The sequence below is a fragment of the Drosophila takahashii genome, chromosome 2L (assembly GCF_030179915.1).
Source record: "Drosophila takahashii strain IR98-3 E-12201 chromosome 2L, DtakHiC1v2, whole genome shotgun sequence".
Taxonomy (NCBI): Eukaryota; Metazoa; Arthropoda; class Insecta; order Diptera; family Drosophilidae; genus Drosophila; species Drosophila takahashii.
In genome coordinates, this window is record NC_091678.1 from 1,517,267 (window position 1) to 1,540,489 (window position 23,223).

At 36.0% G+C, this 23,223-nt stretch overlaps 6 protein-coding genes across 11 annotated transcripts; 1 reads left to right on the plus strand and 5 right to left on the minus strand.

Moving 5' to 3' along the window:
- Positions 1-132: 132 nt before the first annotated feature.
- Positions 133-639, minus strand: LOC108069472 (uncharacterized). The gene has a single exon (XM_017159564.2). It carries the CDS (start codon positions 637-639, stop codon positions 133-135), a length of 507 nt encoding a protein of 168 aa, XP_017015053.2.
- Positions 640-1,671: 1,032 nt separating this feature from the next.
- Positions 1,672-12,361, plus strand: Naprt (nicotinate phosphoribosyltransferase). 6 transcript variants are annotated; one of them, XM_017159591.3, is made up of 12 exons: positions 1,673-1,828; positions 3,336-3,662; positions 4,545-4,715; positions 4,785-4,911; positions 5,389-5,472; positions 5,551-5,678; positions 7,276-7,416; positions 7,477-7,648; positions 8,011-8,355; positions 10,195-10,460; positions 11,036-11,445; positions 11,507-12,361. In XM_017159591.3, exons 2-12 carry the CDS (start codon positions 3,572-3,574, stop codon positions 11,582-11,584), a joined length of 2,013 nt encoding a protein of 670 aa, XP_017015080.2. In that variant the 5' UTR covers positions 1,673-1,828; positions 3,336-3,571; the 3' UTR covers positions 11,585-12,361. The 6 variants fall into 6 exon arrangements, 5 of the variants coding, with proteins under 5 accessions (XP_017015080.2, XP_070072894.1, XP_017015082.3 ...); XM_017159593.3 differs by having other exon boundaries at positions 1,674-1,815; XM_070216790.1 differs by having other exon boundaries at positions 1,719-1,736.
- A 168-nt stretch (positions 12,362-12,529) lies between these two features.
- On the minus strand, positions 12,530-13,192 carry LOC108069474 (C-type lectin 37Db-like). Its single transcript, XM_017159565.2, has one exon. The coding sequence runs from the start codon at positions 13,190-13,192 to the stop codon at positions 12,530-12,532; it is 663 nt and encodes a 220-aa protein (XP_017015054.2).
- Positions 13,193-16,225: 3,033 nt separating this feature from the next.
- On the minus strand, positions 16,226-16,987 carry LOC108069476 (accessory gland protein Acp29AB-like). Its single transcript, XM_017159567.2, has one exon. It carries the CDS (start codon positions 16,985-16,987, stop codon positions 16,226-16,228), a length of 762 nt encoding a protein of 253 aa, XP_017015056.2.
- A 1,690-nt stretch (positions 16,988-18,677) lies between these two features.
- On the minus strand, positions 18,678-19,481 carry LOC123003261 (accessory gland protein Acp29AB-like). Its single transcript, XM_044395280.1, has one exon. It carries the CDS (start codon positions 19,479-19,481, stop codon positions 18,678-18,680), a length of 804 nt encoding a protein of 267 aa, XP_044251215.1.
- Positions 19,482-20,237: 756 nt separating this feature from the next.
- LOC123003238 (C-type lectin domain family 4 member M-like) lies at positions 20,238-21,713 on the minus strand. Its single transcript, XM_044395155.2, has 2 exons — positions 21,614-21,713; positions 20,238-21,551 (listed from the first exon to the last, which is right to left on the minus strand). Exons 1-2 carry the CDS (start codon positions 21,711-21,713, stop codon positions 20,308-20,310), a joined length of 1,344 nt encoding a protein of 447 aa, XP_044251090.2. The 3' UTR covers positions 20,238-20,307.
- Positions 21,714-23,223: the final 1,510 nt, after the last annotated feature.

Consider the following 23,223-nt stretch of genomic DNA (forward strand, 5'->3'; position numbering starts at 1 on the left):
ACTTTAATGTTTTACTAGGAAATTGATAACCATTTTTTTTTTTGCATTTTTGAATGTTCTGATATTACAATTTATTTATTACATTTTTAAATTGAAATTAAATTGAATGTAATGAATGTTTGAACGTTTCGGTTATTGAAGTTCCGCAGACTGGGAGTCGTGGTGTTCCGAAATTATTTTATAAAGATCAGCTAATTTCTTGTCTAAACTCTGAACATTTTCGAGTACGGACTGCTGACCTTTATCCAAGTTGACTTGCATTTCCAATTGGGCGCCCAGGGACTTTTGAATATCCGTCTGTTGGTCCTCCACCCTGCCAAGCCGGTCATTCAAGTCCTTCGGAACGACGTCCTTCAAAGATTCTTGCAGGGACGACTGTCCGCTCTCCATTGCCGCCAGAATCCGCCACATCGTTTGTTTCAGCTCAGTCGTTTCAGTTTTAAGTTTGTTGATCTCATCCACAAGGATTTTGGATCGGTAAGCCGCAATATGATCTAGCAACGGTAGCATTTGCCGCAGCGGGTGGTTTGGGTCCTTTATTAGAAGACTGGTGAAGTCATCGTCAGTGGGTTTTGCCTGGGACCCATAGAGATTGCAGGCAATGAATACGATCGCAAGACAAATTCCGAGTTTAAGCATTTCAACCACCGATGTCGAACTTTCAAAGTGAACTGATGCTGAAGCTAGACTTGGACTAGCTTTTAAAGACCCCAGATAATGGAAAAAATAACAAATAATCTCTATGACGAACAGTACAAGGAAATGATTAGGGGAATTTTCAAATGCGGTTATTTCAAAATTTTGGTAATCTCTTCCGTAAATATGGTGTATATGTATTTAAAAATAAAATATAAATATTTTTTTTAATTTCTTGATTTTACATTTTGTGATTCGCATAATTTTGAAAATAGGCTCGTTTTATAATTAGGTATACTGAGAATATTTTGCCAATAATAAAAATGTTTAGGAGATGATTATTTGTTGCTGATTATTTCGTTCGAATTTTTTAATAACTGATTCGAATTATAGTCTTATACGAAATCAGCTTAAATATTTTTTTTCGAAACAGAGACTTAAGAGATGAGTAATAAAAATTCATCAGCGGAAATATCATTAAATGGGACTATTAAAAATTTTGCTAGAAAAATAATAAATCATTAGGTTTTTCTAGTTATAAAATAAAGATTTTTTGAAAAAATAAGGAAATAATTCTTTGATAAAAAAAGTTCAACAATTGCATTTTAATGTTACAAATGTTGATGTATAATTTGTTAAGTTATCTTCACTTATTTTGATTCTTTTGTTTAGTATATTTGTGGAATTACATAGTAACCATATCTAGTAAATAGAAGTTGCCGAATTTTAAGGAAACGATTAAGGGGATTTTCACATGCGGTTATTTCTACATCTTGGTAATCTCTTCTGCCATTTTTGGCGCCCATTTTCAAAAATACTCGATAAGTCCCGATAACTTAGCCATGGGCACTCTAAAATGTACGCAGGGTTAGAGGAGACACGAACCATTAGAATATGGGCATACTAAAATGCACGTGGGCTCGGCTACATTTTAGTGTGACCGTACGAACTAGTCGCAGTTTCCCCACCTCTAGCACAGCTGTTCTATCTATAAATATATCGATGTCGTCAATATTCGATAGCTTCCGATAGTTGATAATATCGATGTTTCCCCACCTCTAGCGCACAGCTGTTCTGTTCGCGCTGAAAATGAATTAAAAGTAATTTTTCGGACAAAAACGGGAAAGAAACCGTAAATACGTGTGATAAACAATCTGACAAGCCGCTGATAACAGAAAGGTCACTTGAAAAGGTCAAAACTCGTGGAATTTGATACAAAATAAAGTGAAACCGCCTAATTAGAAAAAGAGAACCAAAGTGTGCGCAAAAAGTGAAAGTGCATACAGAATTCTGCCGCCCACGCCCCCTCTTCTTTTAAAGGTGGTGGCAGTAACGCCCCTTTGCCCCCACCACCCCCTCTGCGCGTGTGTGTGTGTGAGTGTGCGTGGCGTGCGCCTGTGTTGCGCGACCTTCACGCAACCTTCAACATGCAGCAACACGTTGTGTGTAATCTAACATTTTGCCAATAAAGCAAAAGCAACAACAACTACGAATCGCAATAAAAAGCTAAAAAATAAAAGAAAAACAAATCAAATCAACCGGCTGCCAATGGCAACACAAACAAATTCTCCCAGCAAACAAAAAACTGCATTTCGCTCTCCCACTCTCTATCTCTCCCTCTCTCTGTGGGGCTTTCGCTCTCTCTTGCTTAACCCGTTCGCTTTTGCGATTTGAATTCTGATTGGAATTTCATTTCAACTTCAAAACTTGGGCGGTAAAGTTCAGCACGCGATAAACTAGTGATCCTTATAAGATAATACAAGACTATTCGCCTTATCAAAGCACCGAATGAAATCGTGTCAGTTTAATTGATAACAGGCCCTACATAAAAATCGGGTTTTATATCGCCCTATGCAAATTAGCACGTATTCATTAGCATTTCAAAAGTTTCGCTATTTTGCGTTTTAGTTTCGTTTTCGTTACCCGGTGATTGTGAAATAAATACCCTGGGTTTTAAAAGCTAAACAAAGATCGAATAAATACGAATTTTATTTGGATAAAAAGTGCTGAATATTGAAAAATATTTAAATATCTAAAACCCTGAAATCTTGAAAATAATCATATGCATTTTTGAAAACTCCTCAAAAATAAAGGAAACGTAGTTTGATTAAGTTTAACCTCTAGAAATCGAATAAATACGAATTTTATTTGGATAAAAAGTGCTGAGTCTATGTATTTTAATTGTACCGTGAGCTTTTATAATATATTGCAATTTCTTATGTATTTTTAAAGAACCCCTTAAAAATTAAAGATACATTATTTAGATTCTTTTTAATCTTTTTAAGTCGAACAATTACGAATTTTATTTGAATAAAAAGTGCTGAACATTTAGAAATATTTAAATCTTTAAAAACCTGTATTTCGGTATTTATACTTTCATACTTATCAAAAAACTATATTTTAATTGTAACGTTAATTATTTATGAAATCTAAAAAAAACTCATATGAATTTTTTAAGAACTTCTAAAAAATTAAAGATACATTATTTTGAATATTTGTAACCTTTTTAAATCAATATTATCAAACAAAACAGCGCAATTACCGCTTATTCAAATTCTCATAATAGTTTCAATTGCATTACTCGTGCTAAATTATTTGCACACGGGCGCAAAAAGATCGCGTTACGTCATTTGATCTGAAACAATTTACAATCCTCCTCCAGCAGCGTCAATTGCAAAACAATTTTCTGCCTTTTACAGATAAACGGCACAAAAGTTCAACGGCACTCGGTCGATTAAAAATAAGCCAAACCAGCAGAAACAATTAATTAATTTGTTTATTTGGCACATTAATTGCCGCCAACGAGTCGCGTGTGTGAACGAACTAAATAGAATTGCGGACCAACTGGCACATCAACAGAGGCCCAAAGCCATATCGAGATATCGAGAGAGATATAGCAGATATAGCGCGAGATTCCACACAGATCGGCGACAAAATGAATGACCGTGAGTTAGGCTGTGCGGGCGGCCAGTTTATGGATCGCGGGCGGATGAATCAGAATGGAGTTGTCCAGCCCCTGCTTACTGGTAATTAACAAAGTATTTAAGGCCAACAGATGGCTATAAATATTACCCAACTAATAATAACTAATTATAAAATTTGTACATTCATTTGCATTTAAAATAGGCAGATTGTAAATAATATCTAAAAAGGCAGTGCTTTGTGATATGTTAAGATTAAAATTGCAACATATTTAACAAAAATATTTATTTCAAATGGTATGGGAAGATGTTAAATTTTGTATTATATTAAACAAAATTATTAGGTTTATTATCAAATGTTTTAGTTAAAATAGCAGTAAAAAAAACATAATTTCTCATCCTAATCCTAAAACCATAATTATTTTTCCCAATTCTTTAAAATCCCTTAAAAATAGGTGGTTTTTTATTTCGATTTTAAGATCTCAAAACCCGACTGACATTTAGGCAGAGACATTTTGGCGCGCTATGCGATGCTTTTGTCGGCTTTTACGAGTCTACCTCTCTATATATACCCCGCATATATTTTTAGGCATTGCAGACACGGGCGCAAATATATAAAAATAAAAAACAAAAAACCGATCTTTAGGTCTTTGCACTTAGATAAGAATTTGCATTTCATTTGCGGCTCGTGTTTTTGTATTTGGGTAGCGTTAATTGCCCTCATCATCAGCTATAGACTTTCCAGGTTATCTTATCTGCCGCGATTCTAGGCTGAAATTGTGGCTACTATGTATGAACAGGGAAGCCTAATTAAGTTGTACCATAAATATAAATAAATAAATAAATAAACAACTCATTATTACTCAACTCATTAATTTTATTACAAACGTATTTTATCTATAAGCTTTTAGTTTTTCAAATTACATTTGTTTTACTGTACTTGTGCCCCGTCCCATGTTATTAATAATAATGTTAATAATATTACAGATTTGTATCAAATAACAATGGCCTATGCCTACTGGAAGTCCGATAAGACCGATGATACGGCGGTATTCGATCTGTTCTTTCGCAACAATCCATTCCATGGTGAATTTACTATTTTCGCCGGGCTCGAAGAGTGCCTGAAATTCCTGGATAGCTTCCACTATTCCCAAAGCGGTGGGTATTATATATATTTTTTGTTTTTGATTCATATTAGTTAATCAATTCGATTGGACCCCTTTTCAGATATCGAATACCTAAAGCAAACACTGCCCGAGGGCATCGAGCACGAGTTTTTCGAGTACCTCGGCAATCTGACGGCGCGGGATGTCACCTTGTATGCCATTGATGAGGGCACGGTAGCATTTCCACGGTGCGTTTGCATGGGATCCATGGGATTAGTAGATATTGTCTACATAAACATTGTATATTGTACACTACTTTTGGTTTTTAGAAGATTGAATCTGAGCCTATACAAATATTTAAAGTTTAGCTGATTATTTTATACAAAAGTCATTATAAAATTAATTTTTTGTACTATTACAAAGTACAAGTATTGTTCATAACTTGATGCATTCATTTAAAAGTATATTTTATTCTTAAAGATATTTTTAGAGCAGTCATCAAAACAGTCAGCACGTATTTAATCAGAGAATTACTTTATGGTTATTCTATGTAGTCAGCATTATGATATGCCTGCATTGCAACTGATAAGTCTGGAGATATTTCAGGTTAATCAAAGTTCAGTTCAGACAATGCTATCTAAAAACCAAAGTTTAGGGCCCAGGATTATCTTTAAGATAACATAAGCTTGAATATAAAATGTTTACAAAATATTTGCTATTTTTAGAGTTCCCATCATAAAGATCGAGGGACCTTTGATCATCGTACAGCTGCTGGAAACGACTCTTCTCACCTTGGTAAATTATGCCAGGTAGGAATCGCATTTATTTCACCCGCATTATCTGGAAAAGTCCTAATAATGTTCGTTTTTTGCCACCCAAATAAACAGCTTAATGGCTACCAATGCAGCCCGTTATCGCATGGTAGCTGGGAAACATGTCAAACTATTGGAATTTGGACTGCGTCGTGCCCAGGGACCGGATGGCGGACTATCCGCATCGAAATATTCCTACACAGGTACTGAGCACCACCATAAAATATGAACTTTCACACGCCCCAAACTCTGAAACCCATGGAGTTCCATAGAGCCGTGACAAGTAAGGTCAACCGTGTGCGATATAAACATTTTTTCGGCATTGCCAAATTGCATGCAGACAGCTCATTATCAATTAAAAATAATGGGGGAATGGAAATGGTCGGAAATCGGGCAAAGTTTAGTCACAGTCATCCTTTTTTAAGGCTTTACATGTATTTTTTTTATTCGGAAATTTGGGGATTATCATCTAAAGAAGTTGGTGGAATTTTGAGAATTTTAAGGCTGAATTTTAAATAATAAAATTAATATACCGAATATTTTTTAAGTAAATAGTTAAAACAAAAAATAAAATTCAGGTATAGTCAACTTCGAATTTGTCTTTTTTGTTTAGATATTCAAAAGTTTTTAAAATATTTATTTTTTATTACTTGTTTTACTGGGAATCTAGGTAGTCCATAGCCATCATATCATCTTATGCATTGATCGTTTCGAAAGGGACAAGGAACGAAGGAAGTCGGTGCTTTTCATATTGTTCTCTGCCTGACTTTTTATGATGTGCATGCATGCAAAGCACGTGTCACTGTCAGGAGCTGAGGCTTCGCTGACTCTGATTTCCGATTTTCCCATTTCTCAAGGCCCCTTCTCCTTCCACTCCCTCGCCCAAAAACCAAAAAAAAAGAACTATGAGTAATTCTCCGCCTTCATCAAGGCTTCCGCTTCTCCTACCTTCTCCTCCGGCGACAAAGTTCAAGAACTCTTGTTTATGTGTTAAACTAAATGCGCCCCGAAGGCAGTAAAATCCCTAAAGTGGGTGGCACACGCAACGCCCACGTAGGGTGTCCATGTATATGGAATATCGGTGCCAGGCACTATATATCGAATCCGGATTCGAAGAGCAGGGAAAAGGAACCTCTTTCAATTGGCGCTCACACATCGTAACTTTTTCGGTTCCGTTTGTTAGGCAGGCAACGCTCAAAGTTTTTAATGCGTTCCCTGGTTTTGGGGTATACTTTTCCTATATAGTATCGCCCCCAAATCAATGGATGGCTTCGCGTGGCGTCAAGGTTCCTGTCAAGGCTTCTTCTTTTTTTGGCAGGGGAGGGGAAAAGCCTGCGAAATTGAAATGTTTATAGTCGGAATTTCCGCTCTTAATGGGTGAATATAATGATATGGTACCATTAAAAGGGTATTTAAAAGTTTAGAAGGTTATACATATATATATACTATTTTTTTATAAAGATTAAAAATGCCGATTTGCAGAAAACCGGGAATGAAATATTTTTTTTTTAAGTTTGGACTATATTTTCCACTGAAACAATAATACAAAATAATAATTTTTAGCTATTTTTATTTATTTTTTACCTAAAGTAATTTAAAATTATTAAAAAATTAAACAATAAAATAGCATCGCCATTACTTCGCTTCTGTCAAATGGATTTTTTTTTAAACTTTTTTAAAAATCCTTTTAAATGGTGTGATATTGTCATAAAAATTAGATATCGTTTTAAGACCATGAAGAAAATCTCGATACGTTTCACAAAGAATCATTCATATAATATTTTCTTCTATACTTCTCAGGTGGTTTTGATGGCACCTCCAATGTGCTGGCCGGCAAGCTCTTCAACATCCCCGTAAAAGGAACCCATGCCCATGCTTATATCACTAGTTTCAGTAGCATTGGCGAGCTCAAGACCCGTCTAATTAAGCACAAGCAAACAGGTGATAAAAAATATATATAAAACCAATTAGAAAATCGATTGATATTCCAATAATTTACAGGCATCATGGAGGACCTTTTGGAGCACGCCATCAGGCATAGAGCGTTGCTATCCCATCTCCTGGACGTGTCCACTGAGGAGTCCAGCGAGGGAGAACTGGCGGCGATGGTATCATATGCCATCGCCTTTCCCGACGGGTTCATGGCCCTTGTCGATACGTACGATGTTAAGAGGTATTTCGCTTCTAGGCAGATTCTCTCGGAACGGTTTTAGTTATCGGTTTTTATCCCTCGTTTGTGTTGTAACTACCCCTTTGCCCTTTTTATCCCTGTTATTTTGAGTATGGATTTCTTTTGATCTATATTTTTTGTATTGTATTTGAGACTCTCGAGACGTGCACCAGCCAGATAAAAATACCCAAAAACAAGAGTAACTATTAAACAGCCTAACCAAGTCAACAAGTTTTAACCATAGATAATATCCCAAAATGTTTATTTCTGCCACCCATTCCTACCCTTCCCCAAAATCATTTCTTACTGTGAGCTTTTATTTTTGGTCTTTCGTTTGAGTAATAATCCAAAGTATTATCCAACAGCCGAGAAACAGAACAAGCCAACACAGAACCCAAGACTATCAATAGTGATATCAAGTCTGAGAACAGTCCGCCAAAGACAAAGCCAAAGCCATCAACCAATGGCCAACAAAATGGTCAGAGTAGTAATGTAAACGGCCAAAAAAATGGACTCAAGACCAATGGCCATCAGAATGGTATTGCTCAGAGTAATGGCAGTAGATCGCCAACAGATACAAAGATACAAGATACTAAAACCAGCACAACAACTACAGCAACAGCCACTACAACAACAGCAACTTTAAAGACAACAACAACAGTGTCCAATGGGACGGCATACCTACCAAAATATGTCGAGAAGTCATTCAGGTAAATGTCGCTATCGAAAACAAAAAGACGTTTGATTAAAAGAAATGCCCGAAATATAGGCGATAATTAAATTTAAAGGAATTTATTTTGTCTATCTTTCCATTGTCATTTTAACTGACCTTATATCCTCATTTTTAACAACATTTTTCTTCTGCTTTTTGAAAGCTTTCCCTTCTAACCTTACCGCTCATTTAAGCTATCATTACTTTATGTCATACATATATTACTAAAAGAATCGATTTTTGTTACCATCTCTACTATTAATCTACCATTAAATGCTCTACATTTTTGAGTTCACTTAATATAAGCCTGCATGTTATCATGGAGAAATATCAAACTAAAATTTAGAAGCTAAATTCAAAATTATAACCATCATATACATGCCTATATATGTGTATATTTAAGCTGATATATGTATGTGTCCTCTGCTTTGGTGTTACGAAATTGGTCATCAAGTCGATTCCCCAAAAAAGGGGGAATAATTCTGGCAAAAGATTAAAACAATGAACCCAACCAGAACAGGTGAAGTCAATTTATTAAATTACTTTTTGGTTTGCTTTTCCCCCCTCTTGCTTTCCTAACTTTTTCTTCTGTGTATTTTTGGGCATCACTTTTTCTTCACTAACACACGCAATTATCATATTACATTTTTCCGTTTATCATTATTTTCCTAACTCAATTATGTTTTTTATGCTTTTTATTTTCTCGTCCTAAATGTGAATGTGAAACCAATAAAAACGAAATCATTAATCGAACCCGAATCAGAAAACCATAAAAAAACAAAAGATCCAAAATGAAATGAATTTACGAACCTAACATAGTAAACAAATGACTTCCGGCACTATTTTGGCAGAGGTATGTAAAACACACGTCTTCAAGTTACAAGAATCCCAAACAACATGATATATGCGACAACACTATAATATCATATGGCATAAATACTCACCCACTCGAAAGCAACAATTACGGCAACAACAAACAACAATTCATGCATAAATGATAAGCGATCCCAAAGTTCACACATAACAAAGTGCATAAAACAATTAAAAGAGTTTACTAAAAAACTAAATAATATAATATTATGAAAAGTTTAATTCGATTTCTTGGATACATTTTAAGAGACGTAAAGTAAAATATTTCCTTGAATAATTCTAAATGTTTCAATTGTTCAACATTGTTTTAAGCACATAAACGAAACCAAAAACAGAAACGAAAACACGCACTGAATCACCCTAATGCTGTCATAGACCTAACCCCGTCTTAAGTGTCCTCGTCCCTAATTCACAAACAATTTGGTTTTCCAGTTTTTCAACATTTTTTCGGACTTTAATTTTCCTGTTTTTCTGTCCCCCCCGTTTTTGTATTGTTAAATATTTTCTCCTCATTCTGAAATTTTTTTTCCAACCAACAAATGTCTTTGGATATACTTTTCGTTAGTTTTTTAACCTGTACATACTTAAAAAAAAAGCGTCCGAGAGAGCACACTGCATGGCTTAAGAACAAAAACCGAAAATCTTCGACATTTTGTGCTGCTCCCCAAAAAGAAAATGATCAAATTTTCCCAGGCTGAATTTTCCAACACCAAAAGCCGCACTAGCAAATCGAAAAGAACCAATTTTATGGTTCTCGAACACGTTTTTCTTAGCTCCACCCCCCACTTTCGAAAACATTTGTTTCTTGTGTAATTCTCGCTTTGAACTTAGTGGCAAAAAAAATCCAATATTGTATAGCAAAATGAGAGAAATATTTTTGTTGAATTGAAAACCAAAAACCAAGCAGCACTTGATGGGGTCTATGAATGTGATTACTGAATATCTTATTATATTTTCTTCTCTGTAGGAGTGGTCTGCTGAATTTCAGTGCCGTGGCTTTGGCCCTAAACGACTTGGGCTACCATGCACTGGGCATCAGGATCGATTCCGGGGATCTGGCCTATTTGTCCTGCTTGGCGCGGGAGACCTTCGAGAAGGTGGCGGAGCGATTCAAGGTTCCGTGGTTCAACAAGCTGACCATTGTGGCATCGAACGACATCAACGAGGACACCATTCTCAGCCTGAATGAGCAGGGGCATAAGATCGATTGCTTTGGCATTGGCACGCATTTGGGTGAGTGGTGATATGTTTATTATTAATTTTAAAATATTTATTTGAAGCTGATTGGGTTCATTTAAGGTAAAAACTTCCTACCTAAAATGTAAAATATAGTAAGAAAATGGCGTAAAAATATGTCTTTACTAAAAATAAAAAAAATTGACAAAATATCATATTGATATGTGCTTGTCAATTTTATATTTTTTGAAGATTTTTTAAATATGCATAAAGATTATGTTTATCTTTTTTTTTACCGTACTTGACGAAAGATCAGATTGATATGTGCTCGTCAATTTCATATTTTTTTAAGATCAAGTTATTCATATTATTTTGACATGCATAAATATAACATTTATCTTCTTTTATCCTTATTAGTTCCAAAAGTACTACATTTGGTATTTTATATGTTATGAAAAAATATCACGTTGATATGATTACATCATAAATTTGACATAAATCATATCGAATTTTTATTGATATGAAATAAAGTAAAATTGAACATATTTCATATCGAATTTTGGCCTTGATCACTAAAATTTTAGATGATTGTTTTATTTGTACAGAAGATTATTAATTATTATAATTTCCAGTTACTTGCCAACGACAACCGGCCCTGGGATGTGTGTACAAGCTGGTGGAGATCAATGGCCAGCCGAGGATCAAGCTAAGTCAGGACGTGGAGAAGGTGACGATGCCGGGCAATAAGAATGCCTATCGGCTGTACAGCGCCGATGGCCACGCCCTGATCGATCTGCTGCAAAAGGTGTCGGAGCCACCGCCGGCGGTGGGACAGAAGGTGCTGTGCCGCCATCCCTTCCAGGAGTCGAAGCGCGCGTACGTAATACCCTCGCACGTGGAGTCGCTGTACAAGGTGTACTGGAAGTCGGGCAAGATCTGCCAGCAGCTGCCCACCTTGGAGCAGGTGCGCGAGAAGGTGCAAATCTCGCTGAAGACGCTGCGCAATGATCACAAGCGCACGCTCAACCCAACGCCCTATAAGGTGATTAATTTATAATTTATATTCCAAAAATTGTTATAACTTTCTCTGCAATCCCTTTCAGGTGGCCGTCAGCGATAATCTGTACAACTTCATTCACGATCTGTGGCTGCAGAATGCTCCCATCGGCGAGCTATCATGATCTATATAAGGAGGATCTCAACGATCTATTATGAAGATGCGCGAAAACATTTCCGAGAAATTTACTTTTATTTTGGTGTACAATTTTCTGTTTACTGCGATTTTCGCACTATTTTTTGTCATTTGCTGGTCAACATGCATTGTAGAATTTAGAATTTCTGTTCTGTCGAAGAAGTTTTTCACCCGAAAATGTGGAGCACAAATTCCAACGCAAACTGGCGGATGAATTTCAAATCATTGTGTAGTCAATAGTTTTAAAGTGTTATAACTAATATTTACTGCTATCAGAAACGCACATCATATTCAGGAATGTGTCATGTGCCTTAAACGAGTAATGGAAACGGAAAAAGAATCAGAAACAGAAACAAGATGCAGAGGAACACAAACCCAAAAAAAAAGGAAAACAAGTAACTAAGATCAACCAAAAAATCGGAGCGTATAAAAGATGTCTTTAATATTTTTCTAGTACTTAAGTGTTGAAATGTTGCTAACGAAGGATGAGAGTTAGAAGTACAAATGCTTTTTAGGACATTTGCACGCAATAGGGCACACATCAAGCACACACTTAACTATATATATACTATATGCTATGCTATACTTTACATACTACGTTTATGTATTTAACTAAATTCAATTGTAAATATGTTCAACTGGATAGTTTTAAGCCAACCAAGCAATACCAATACACCCAACACACACCGCCACCTCTAAATGATCGCTTCTTAAAAATGTTTGCCTGTAGTTTTGATCGAAAATAAAAAGTGGAAGAAAGCCGAAACTTATCCGTTTTTAATATTTGGGTATAAAAGTGATAAAAACAATTTTTATTTTCTAAAAATGAAAAGTTTATTGAAGGGATATTAAAATTTTAACAACGTTTTTACAATTTATGGATTATTTAGTTACTTTTAAAATTTTTAATAGTGTTTTTTCTTTTTGATTTATTTTATACAGTACTGTCCAAACTACAAATGAAATTAAAAGCAAATCCACATGGCCAATCAGCCATACCGCTGCCGTAGGCCACTCCCACGCAGTGCTCAGAGTTTTCCCTGTTGTCGGGATCTCCAGGATACCACTTCAGAAAAGGAGCTTGACCCCCAGAGGCATCAGAAATATATATTCCCTCGTGGTGTCTATCGTTAATGCCCAGCCAGTAACGATTGTCTTTGCTGAGTTTCGATATTAAAGCATTAAATTCCTCTGGATCTTGGATGGCTGCCAAGTAGCCTCCTTTTTCTCGGCAATCGGATTGCGCATCAATCCAATTCTTTTTAATTTCTTCTTCAATATAAAAGTATCTGGATCCTATCTTCTTAAATCCTTTTGGGTTACTCTCCAGCTTGGAGAGAAGATCCAAATTCTTAGTCATTTCCCTTTGAATTACATCTAGTTTTTCCTGGGTATTTTTTTGCATAGAGTCCAGAATCGCTAGTGTTGTGTTCTGTGTCGTAATTTGAAGCTTCAATTGCTTCTGGAGATATTCAATACTACCTTGAATAGGTTGGTGTTCTCTATCGGAACCAGTATCCTGTGGTTGGGACTTAACTAATCCGTATAGATTGCACGCAACTAAGGCGTAGAGAAAAAATATGCCGAACTTGGGCATTTTGTAAGCTTAGAACCACGGAAGGCAGATGAGACCAAAAAACTGATTTGGAGTATACATTCGCTGACTTTTTATATAGGTTGCCTAAACATACATAAACGTATACATATGTGAAGTACAACAACTTTATACAAAATATTTTACTTGGAAACGCAATTAAATTAAAATAAATGATAACATTCGAAGAATGTTGTTATTGCCTCAAATTTTAAATCGTAAAAAACAAAACTACAGTAAGTACCTATGTATATATATAGAAAATATAAAAATATGCGAGCATAAGAATCATTCTGAGAAATCAAATAAAATGAAATAAGGTGCCGGGCATGAATTACGTAATCACATTTTTGGTGATTTTTGATCCCCCAGATGATAACGTAATATATGGACAGCACCTAAATAAAAATTAATAGCAGCTCGCTTTCACTAAAATTAATAATGATTCTGGGAAATCGATGATGACAAATTTTCTTTTAAGGGAATTGCCAAAATAAACGGGAGAAAGGTAAAAAAGTTAACAACAGTAAATCTGGTACCTCTGATGCAAGGGTCAGCCGATAACTAAAAATGTCCTTAGACGGTAAATTCCGGGTCGAATAAAGGCAGGTCATGCTCCACAAGGACCCCACCAAAAACTTATACATCAAATTATACAATATTATAGCATTGACTACTAAAATTTACATTTTCCGAGAAATTTACTTTTATTTTGGTATACAATTTTCTGTTTAAACAATGTTATTTATTTTTTTTCGGAATTTGTATTAATTGATTTATATTATTTTTGATTTCAACTAAACTGTATTGTCTAGACTGCAAATAAAATTGTAATTAGATCTACATGGCCAATCGGCCATACCCTGGTTAATCCCAAGATAAACGCCTACGCAGTTCTCATTATTACCTCTGTTGTCGGGATCTCCAGGAAACCACTTCAGAAATGGAGCTTTATTTCCAGATGCATCGGATATATAGACTTCTTCATCGTTTATATCGTTAATGCCCAGCCAGTAACGATTGCTATCGCTGAGTTTCAGTAAAAGGGCATCAAATTCCTCTTGATCTTTGATAGCTGCTAAGTAACCTCCCTTTTCTCTACACGCGATTTGAGCATCTGCCCAGTTTTTCTCCATTCCTTCTTCAATATAGAAGTAGCGGGATCCAATCTTCTTAAATCCAGAAGGTATGACGATTGTTTTCGGTGCCTCAGTCTCCACCTGCCTTCTCTCCACCAAGTCCTTAATTGACTTCTGGATGTCCGCCTGTTGATTTTGCACTGCGATTAATTGATTTGTAAAGATTTTAATTTTGCGAGTGTCAAAACTGACTTGCTGAATCTCCATCTTTCTCAGAATATCCTTCTGATATTTTTCTATCGTTTCCAGACTGCTTTTAAAGTCCTCTGGAACTTTCTTTAATGTTTCCTGTAAAGATGTTTGCTGTTCCTCCATCTTCATTAGCCTTTCTTGGAAGTTTTCTGGTATGTATTTATTTATAGCTTCCAGCTGGGATTTCTGATCCTTTGCCAAGATGATCTGAGTTTCTAATTGAGTCCCAACTGCCTTTTGATGATACTCCATCCGGCTCAGTCTCTCCTTAAAGTCAACTGGAATTTTCTTTGAAGTTTCCAAGACGGTGTTCGTCAAAGTTTCCAGCTGGGTTTTCTGATCCATAATTTTTTTGACTTGTTGAATCTCCATCTTGCTCAGAATATCCTTCGTATTTGTTTCTATCGTTTCCAGTCTGCTTTCGAAGTCCTCTGGAATTAACGTTAACGTTTTCTGTAATGATGTTAGCTGTTCCTCCATCTGGATCAGCCTTTCTGGTATGGATTTATTTAAGGCTTCCAGATGGGATTTCTGATCCTTTGCCAAGTTGATCTGAGTTTCTAATTGACTCCCAACTGCCTTTTGGTAATCCTCCATCTGGCTAAGTCTCTCCTCAAAGCCAACAGGAATTTTCGTTGAAGTTTCCAAGTCAAATGAAATTTTGTTAAGAGTTTCCTGTAAGGATGTTTGCTGTTCTTCCATTTTGGCCAGCTTCTCCGTATAATTTTCGGGGATGATTTTCTTAAAAGTTTCCATTAAGGACCTCTGATCCTTTTCCAGATTGGTCTGTGATTCCAGTTGCGATTCCAGTGTCTTCTGGATGTCCGCCTGTTGATTTTGCAACGCGATTATTTTTTCCTCGCTGTTCTCTGAAAGGATTTGATTTTTAAAATATAATACTTCAGAAAAAATTCATGTATTTCGATCTTACCCTGCATCCTAGAACTTTCGCCTTCCAAAGGTTTTGCCTGCACCCAACATAGAGTACAGGCAATAATCGCGATGGACCAATAAATGCCCAGTCTCAACATATTGATCGCGTATAACAATTCGTGGCAAAGGGCGCAAACGAACTGATTGTTCTTCAGCTGAATTAACCGTATTTATGTTCGTCTTATTTATCTAAAATATCTTTCATCTTTGTCACGCATCATCTTTGGGTTTTTCAGGTCCAAATTGGCTTTAGCTTGTGGGCCTAGGATATCTTACCCTTCTCAGGTCAATCCATGTTCAGGATACAATATTTTAAGATAAGATTATCTTATGACCCACGCGGACATTCCTGTTTAACTGGGTTTTTCAAGTGCACATTTGCCTAGGATTTATTTTAAGTAAAATACCTAAGGTAAGGTAAGGGTGTTGGGCAAAATAAATACCTAGGTAAGGTAGATTTATTTCATTTTCCTAGTACCTAGGTTTAGTTCCGAGGATTCTATTGCCTATTTAAATTGTGGTTTTAAATTTGTTACAATTAAAATATCTACATTATACAAATTTATATATTACACAATTTTTTATATAATTTTTTCGAGTATTCCTAAGCGAGCCATAAGATACAGTTTCGACATATGTACTACCTGCATTAGAAAGAAGACTTTCCAGATTAATCGCGATAGCTTTAAAACTGATAGACTACTTTCTTAAACATTTTTGATTATTTGTTTACTTTTGAAATTGGTAATATGTTACTTTTCCTTTATTTATACTAGACAGTATTGTCCAAACTGCAAATGAAATTAAAAGCAAATCTACATGGCCAATCAGCCATTCCGCTGCCGTAGGCCACTCCCACGCAGTTCTCATAGTTATCCCTGTTGTCGGGATCTCCAGAAATCCACTTCAGAAATGGAGCTGCATTCCCAGAGGCCACAGAAACATATGCTCCCTCATAGTCTCTATCGTTAATGCCCAGCCAGTAACGATTGTCTTTGCTGAGTTTCGATATTAGAGCCTCAAATTCCTCTGGATCTTGGATGGCTGCCAAGTAACCTCCTTTTTCCCGGCAGTTGAATTGGGCATCAATCCAATTTTTTTTAATTTCTTCTTCAATATAAAAGTACCGGGATCCTATCTTCTCAAATCCTTTCGGGATGGTATTCGTTCTCGGTGCCTCAGTCACCAGCGGTCTTCTCTCCAGCATGTCCTCAATTCTATCCAGTCTTTCATTAGTTTCGTTTTTCATTTGTTCAAGACTCTTAAGCACTTCCCTTTGAATGGCTTCTAGTTTCTCCTGGGTATTTTTTTGCATGGTGTCCAGAATCGCCAGTGTTGTTTTCTGCGTTGTTATTTGTAACTTCAATTGCTTCTGGAGAAATTGAATACTATTTTGCAGAGGTTGGAGCTCTCGGGATGGGGAATCCTTCGGAATATAAACGAAACCAGTATCATCCTCTGATTCGGATTTAACTAGTCCGTAAATATTGCACGCAACAAAGGCGTAGAGAAAAAAGGCAGCAAAGTTGTGCATTTCGTGAGCTCAGAACAAAAAAACTGATTTGGAGTATATTCGCCGACTTTTTATATAGGTTTCCCAAGCATACATGTGTACAGTAAACGCGATTAAATTGAAATAAATGATAACATTCGAAGAATTCAATAAATTTTTTCGGACAACAACTTTATGGTTCCCGGGAAATTTAAAGCCGTAAAAAAGAAAACAACAATATAATATATAGAAGTATACAAATATGCAAACATAAAAAACATTCCAAAAAATCAAAAAAAAAAATTAAATAAATAAAAATTTATAGCAGCGCGCTTTCACTAAAATTAATAAGAACAAGTCCACAATATATTATTTAGATTTGATTCTGGGAATTTGAAAACGATGTTATTTTTTCTTATAGGGAATTCCAAAAAACGCAATATACTTTGCCGTTTTTACCGCTCAAAACGGAAGAAAGGTAAAAAGTTATCAACAGTCTTTCCTAAGTCCCGCCTTTAACACTAGTTGTAAATCTGGAACCTCTGGTGCAAAGGACCCGATAATTAAAAATGTCCTTAATCGGTCAATTCCGGGTCGAATAAGGCAGCTCATGCTCCACAAGGACCCCACCATAAAGCTATGCATCACATATTTTCTTGGACGTTGATGCACTATGGTCAGTAAAAACAAGTGGCCCTTACGACACCAAGCGAAGCTTGTTAGCTTTGATAGCTGCTAAGTAACCTCCTTTTTCTCTACACGCGATTTGAGCATCTGCCCAATTTTTCTGCATTTCTTCTTCAATATAGAAGTAGCGGAATCCAATCCTCTCAAATCCAGAAGGTATGACGATTGTTTTTGTCCATTGATTGATTCTTTTCCAAATTAATCCCAACTTCCAATTGAGCCGGCATTTCTTTATGGCTCAACCGATCGTTTTTAAACCTACCGCACATTTTTCTGTATAAAAAAACCGGCCCCTGAATGAGATTTTTTATTTTGTAACTTAAAACTTTTTTTTTAAAAAGTAAAATTTTTTGTTAGCAAAAAACCTAATTTTTGGACTTTGGACAAATATTATACAGAAGGTTTGAATTAATTACATCTAACCAGTTTTAAAAGAAAAAATGGAATAGTTTTTCTTTTTTTGATGATAAAAACCCAACCAAAACCAACGACTAGCAAAGCAAACATTAAGAACCTTGTTTTTGAAAAGGGGACAAATTTCCGGACCGGGGATATTTAAAATTTATTTTGGATAAAATCGTTAATAAAAAGGATCTGTCCGGAAAAAGGACAAAATGGCAGCACTGGATGAGAGTTAGAAGTACAAACGCAATAGGGCACAAATCAAGAACACACTTAACTATATAATTATGTACTATGCTATACTTTACATACTACGTTTATGTATTTAACTAAATTCAATTGTAAATATGTTCAACTGAATAGTTTTACGCCAACTAAGCAATACCAATACACCCAACACACACAGCCACCTCTAAATGATCGCTTTTAAAAAATGTTTGCCTGTAGTTTTGATCGAAAATAAAAAGTAGAAGAAAGTTATACGTTTTTCATATTTGGGTAAAAAATTGAAAAAAACAATTCTAATATTCTAAAAATGAGAAGTTTATTGAAGGGAAAAAAAGGTTTTAACAATGTTTTTACAATTTATGGATTATTTAGTTATTTTTAAAATTTGTAACAAACTTGTTCTTTCTTATTTATACTAAACAGTATTGTCCAAACTGCAAATGACATGAAACTCAAGTTTACATGGCCAATCAACCATAGCGCTGTAAGCAACGCCAGCCACAACGCCAATGCAGTCCTCATTCTTTTCCATGCTGTCGGGATCTCCAAGACCCCATTTCAGAAATGGAGCTACATTCCCAGAAGCATCGGAAATATATATTCCTTCATTTTCGATATCGTTAATGCCCAGCCAGTAGCGATTGTCCTTCTGGAGTTTCAATGTCACGTCTTTGAATTCCTTTTGATCTTGGATAGCAGCCAAGTAAGCTCCCTTTTCTCGACAGAATAGTTGAGCATCAGTCCAATTTTTGCTAACTTCTTCTTCAATATAGAAGTATCTGGATCCTATTTTCTCAAATCCTGGTGGGATGATGACCACTTTCGGTGGCGCAGTCTCCGCCTGCCTTCTCTCCATCAAGGCCTTGATTGACATCTGGATGTCCGCCTGTTGATTTTGGATCTGGATCAGCCTTTCATTTGTTTCGCCTCTAATTTGATCAAGACTCTTAAGCACTTCCCTTTGAATGGCTTCTAGTTTCTCCTGGGTATTTTTTTGCATGGTGTCCAGAATCGCCAGTGTTGTTTTCTGTGTTGTAATTTGTAACTTTAATTGCTTCTGGAGGAATTGAATACTATTCGGCAGAGGTTGGAGCTCTCGGGATGGATCATCCTTCAGGATATAAACGGAGCCAGTATCATCCTGTGATTGGGATTTACCTAATCCGTATAGATTGCACGCAACAAAGGCGTAGAGAAAAAATGCAGCGAAGTTGTGCATTTCGTGAGCTCAGAACCACGGAAGGCAGATGAGGCCAGAAAACTGATTTGGAGTATATATTCGCCGACTTTTTATATAGGTTTTCCAAGCGTACATGCGCACAGTACAACAATTTTACACAAAATCTGTTACTTGGAAACGCGATTACAGTGAAATTAAATGATAACATTCGAAGAACTCAATCAATCTGTTCGGGCAACTTCATGGTCGCCTCAAATTTAAAGTCTTAACAAGCAAAACAGCAATAAGTACATATATGTGGGAATATTTTACTTATTTAAACTTCTGTATCATTTTGGCAAATTAAATATAGACTCATGGAACATTTCTCGACGCAGTGCTCACTGTTATTTAGCTTGTTGGGTTCATTATGTCTCCACTTGAAAAATGGATCACCCTTGCCGGATGTCGCGGATCTGTCCAGTTTTTGTGTACTCCATTTAGAGAATTCACATAAAGATTAAAGATTGATTTTTTTTAATAAAAACCAAACTACAATTTATTATTTAGATGCCGTATTGAGAATTTTAGTATTTTTATACCCGTTACTCTTAGAGTAAAAGGGTATATTGTATTCGTGCAAAAGTATGTAACAGCTAGAAGGAAGCATTTCCGACCCTATAAGTATATATCGAAATGTAGAAGAAATTTTTCAAATCGGACCATTCGTTTAAAAGTTATGCGTGATCAAAGTTTTCTATCTCCATCTCCCTCGCACTCCCTTTACCTGAGTAACATGTATCTGATAGTCACCCGACTATAGCGTTCTCTCTTGTTATTTGTTTAAATTCTACAAAAAATAGCACTGACTACGATTTTCTTAAAACTAAAAATCAAAGTTAGTTTGGCAAATCATAAATTTCCCTTTGTGACACCTATCATCGTTCATTTCGCCATTGAACAGTTCGACGCAGCGCTCTTCGAATTCAGAGTGATTGGGTTCCCCCCATTTCCACTTCAAAAATTGAGCTTTCTTTCCGGATGCCACTGAAATGTATTCATTCCATGTGTTCCGATCGTTGATGCCCAACCAGTAGTGCTTGTCATACAGCTTCGCCTTTATGGCGTCCAGTTCCTCTTGGTCCTTAATGGATGCCAAATAGCCACCCATTTCGCGGCAGGCGCTCACGGCTCCTTCCCAAGTGTACACCTTTTCCCGATCGATAAAGAAGAGTCTAGAGCCGATTCGCTCAAACTTTGGCCAGAAGATTTTGTCATAAATTTGGGAAAGAGTGTCCACAAGTGCGGCCTGTTGAGTCTGCACAGTCTTCTGATTATTTTCCAACGTTTGCAAACTGCCCTCAAAGTCCTCTGGAATTTTCTTAAATGTTTCCTGGAAGGATGTTTGCTGTTCTTCCATCTTGGCCAGTCTCTCCGTAAAGTGTTTGGGGATAATATTCTTTATAGTTTCCATTAGGGACCTCTGATCCTTTTCCAGATTGCTCTGTGTTTCCAGTTGTGATCCCAATGACTTCTGGATGTCCGCCTGTTGATTTTGCAATGCGATTAATTGCTTTGTAAATAGTTGATTTTTGAGAGTGTCCAAAATTTTTTTGACTTGTTGAATCTCCATCTTGCTCAGAATATCCTTCGTATTTGTTTCTATCGTTTCCAGTCTGCTTTCGAAGTCCTCTGGAATTAACGTTAACGTTTTCTGTAATGATGTTAGCTGTTCCTCCATCTGGATCAGCCTTTCTGGTATGGATTTATTTAAGGCTTCCAGATGGGATTTCTGATCCTTTGCCAAGTTGATCTGAGTTTCTAATTGACTCCCAACTGCCTTTTGGTGATCCTCCATCTGGCTAAGTCTCTCCTCAAAGCCAAGAGGAATTTTCTTTAAAGTTTCCAAGTCAAATGAAATTTTGTTAAGAGTTTCCTGTAAGGATGTTTGCTGTTCTTCCATTTTGGCCAGCTTCTCCGTATAATTTTCGGGGATGATTTTCTTAAAAGTTTCCATTAAGGACCTCTGATCCTTTTCCAGATTGGTCTGTGTTTCTAGTTGCGATTCCAATGTCTTCTGGATGTCCGCCTGTTGATTTTGCAACGCGATTATTTTTTCCTCGCTGTTCTCTGAAAGGATTTGATTTTTAAAATATAATACTTCAGAAAAAATTCATGTATTTCGATCTTACCCTGCGTCCTAGAACTTTCGCCTTCCAAAGGTTTTGCCTGCACCCAACATAGAGTACAGGCAATAATCGCGATGGACCAATAAATGCCCAGTCTCAACATACTGATCGCGTATAACAATTAGTGGCAAAGGGCGCAAACGAACTGATTGTTCTTCAGCTGAATTAACAGTATTTATGTTCGTCTTATTTATCTAAAATATCTTTCAGTTTTGTCACGTATCACATTCCTATTTATCTTTGGGTTTTTCAGGTCCAAATTGGCTTTAGCTTGTGGGCCTAGGATATCTGACCCTTCTCAGGTCAACCCATGTTCGGGTTACAATATATGAAGATAAGATTATCTTACGACCCACGCGGACATACCTGTTTAACTGTGGGTTTTTCAAGTGGCCATCTGTCTAGGATTTATTTTATGAGCTTCTTATAAAATACTTAAGGTAAGGTAACGGTATTGGGCAAAATAAATGCCTAGGTAGGGTAGAATTATTTCATTTCCCAGTATATAGGTGCATTTCCAGGGATTCCAGATATATTATTGCCTATTTAAAATGTTATTTTTAAATTGTCAAAAATCAAAAAGGCCACCTTCCTACAAACGTATATTATACAAAATTTGTTATATTATTTTTTCGATTACACTAGTTTACAGCCAAAATTGATTGAAAATTCTGTTAGTGCTGGAGCCCTAGATCACGAAAACGTAAGAAAAAGTCAAATTCTGAGAATTCAAGGCACTTTTTATTTTATGAAAAAACATTTTAATCGCATTCGTTGGACTTAAAGACCACCTTTAATGTAAATTCTTTGAAAAAAAAACAAAACATTCAGAGAATTTTATTATTATTTGTTTAAATTCTACACAAAATAGCATTGACTACGATATTCTTTGGAATTGAGCTTTCTTTCCGGACGCCACGGAAATGTAGTCATTCTCTGAGGTTCGATCGTTAATGCTCAGCCAGTAGGACTTATTTTCCAGTCTACAACCTAAAATAATTTCAAACTGATAACAAAACTTCGTAAGTCAAAATTAATCATTTTAAACTATGCATAGTGTAGTTTCTACCTCGATGGATGCTATATTTTTTGATTCGTTACGAATTCCCAAGTTAAACTGCGTTTTCCAAAGAGTTTTTCGACGCAAGGATTCTTAGCAAAAGGACCTCAAAGTTCGAAAAATGACCAATTTTGCGGAGCTCTTAGAGGCAAATGGATGCATGGTTTGATTCGATGTTAAAGTTTTTTAAAAGATACACCATTTATCTTTCAAACCCCATACTTTAAATAATTTAATGATTTTTTTTAAGGCAGAAATAAATTTTAAAATACATAGTCAAAAAACTGAAAAACATACAGCTGCGGCCTTGTGTTTTTAAAAGTTTGATGTTGTAACTTAATTTTATCCTATTAGTCTAATAGTAAAATTATAATCAATACAATATTACCAGGAACAGATCAATTACAACAACAAACTTTTAAATACACAGGGCGGCAACACTACTACTTTTTTGACCGCAGCTGTATGTTTTTCAGTTTTTATACCCTTGCAGAGGGTATTATGATTTCAGTCAGAAGTTTGCAACGCAGTGAAGGAGACGTTTCCGACCCCA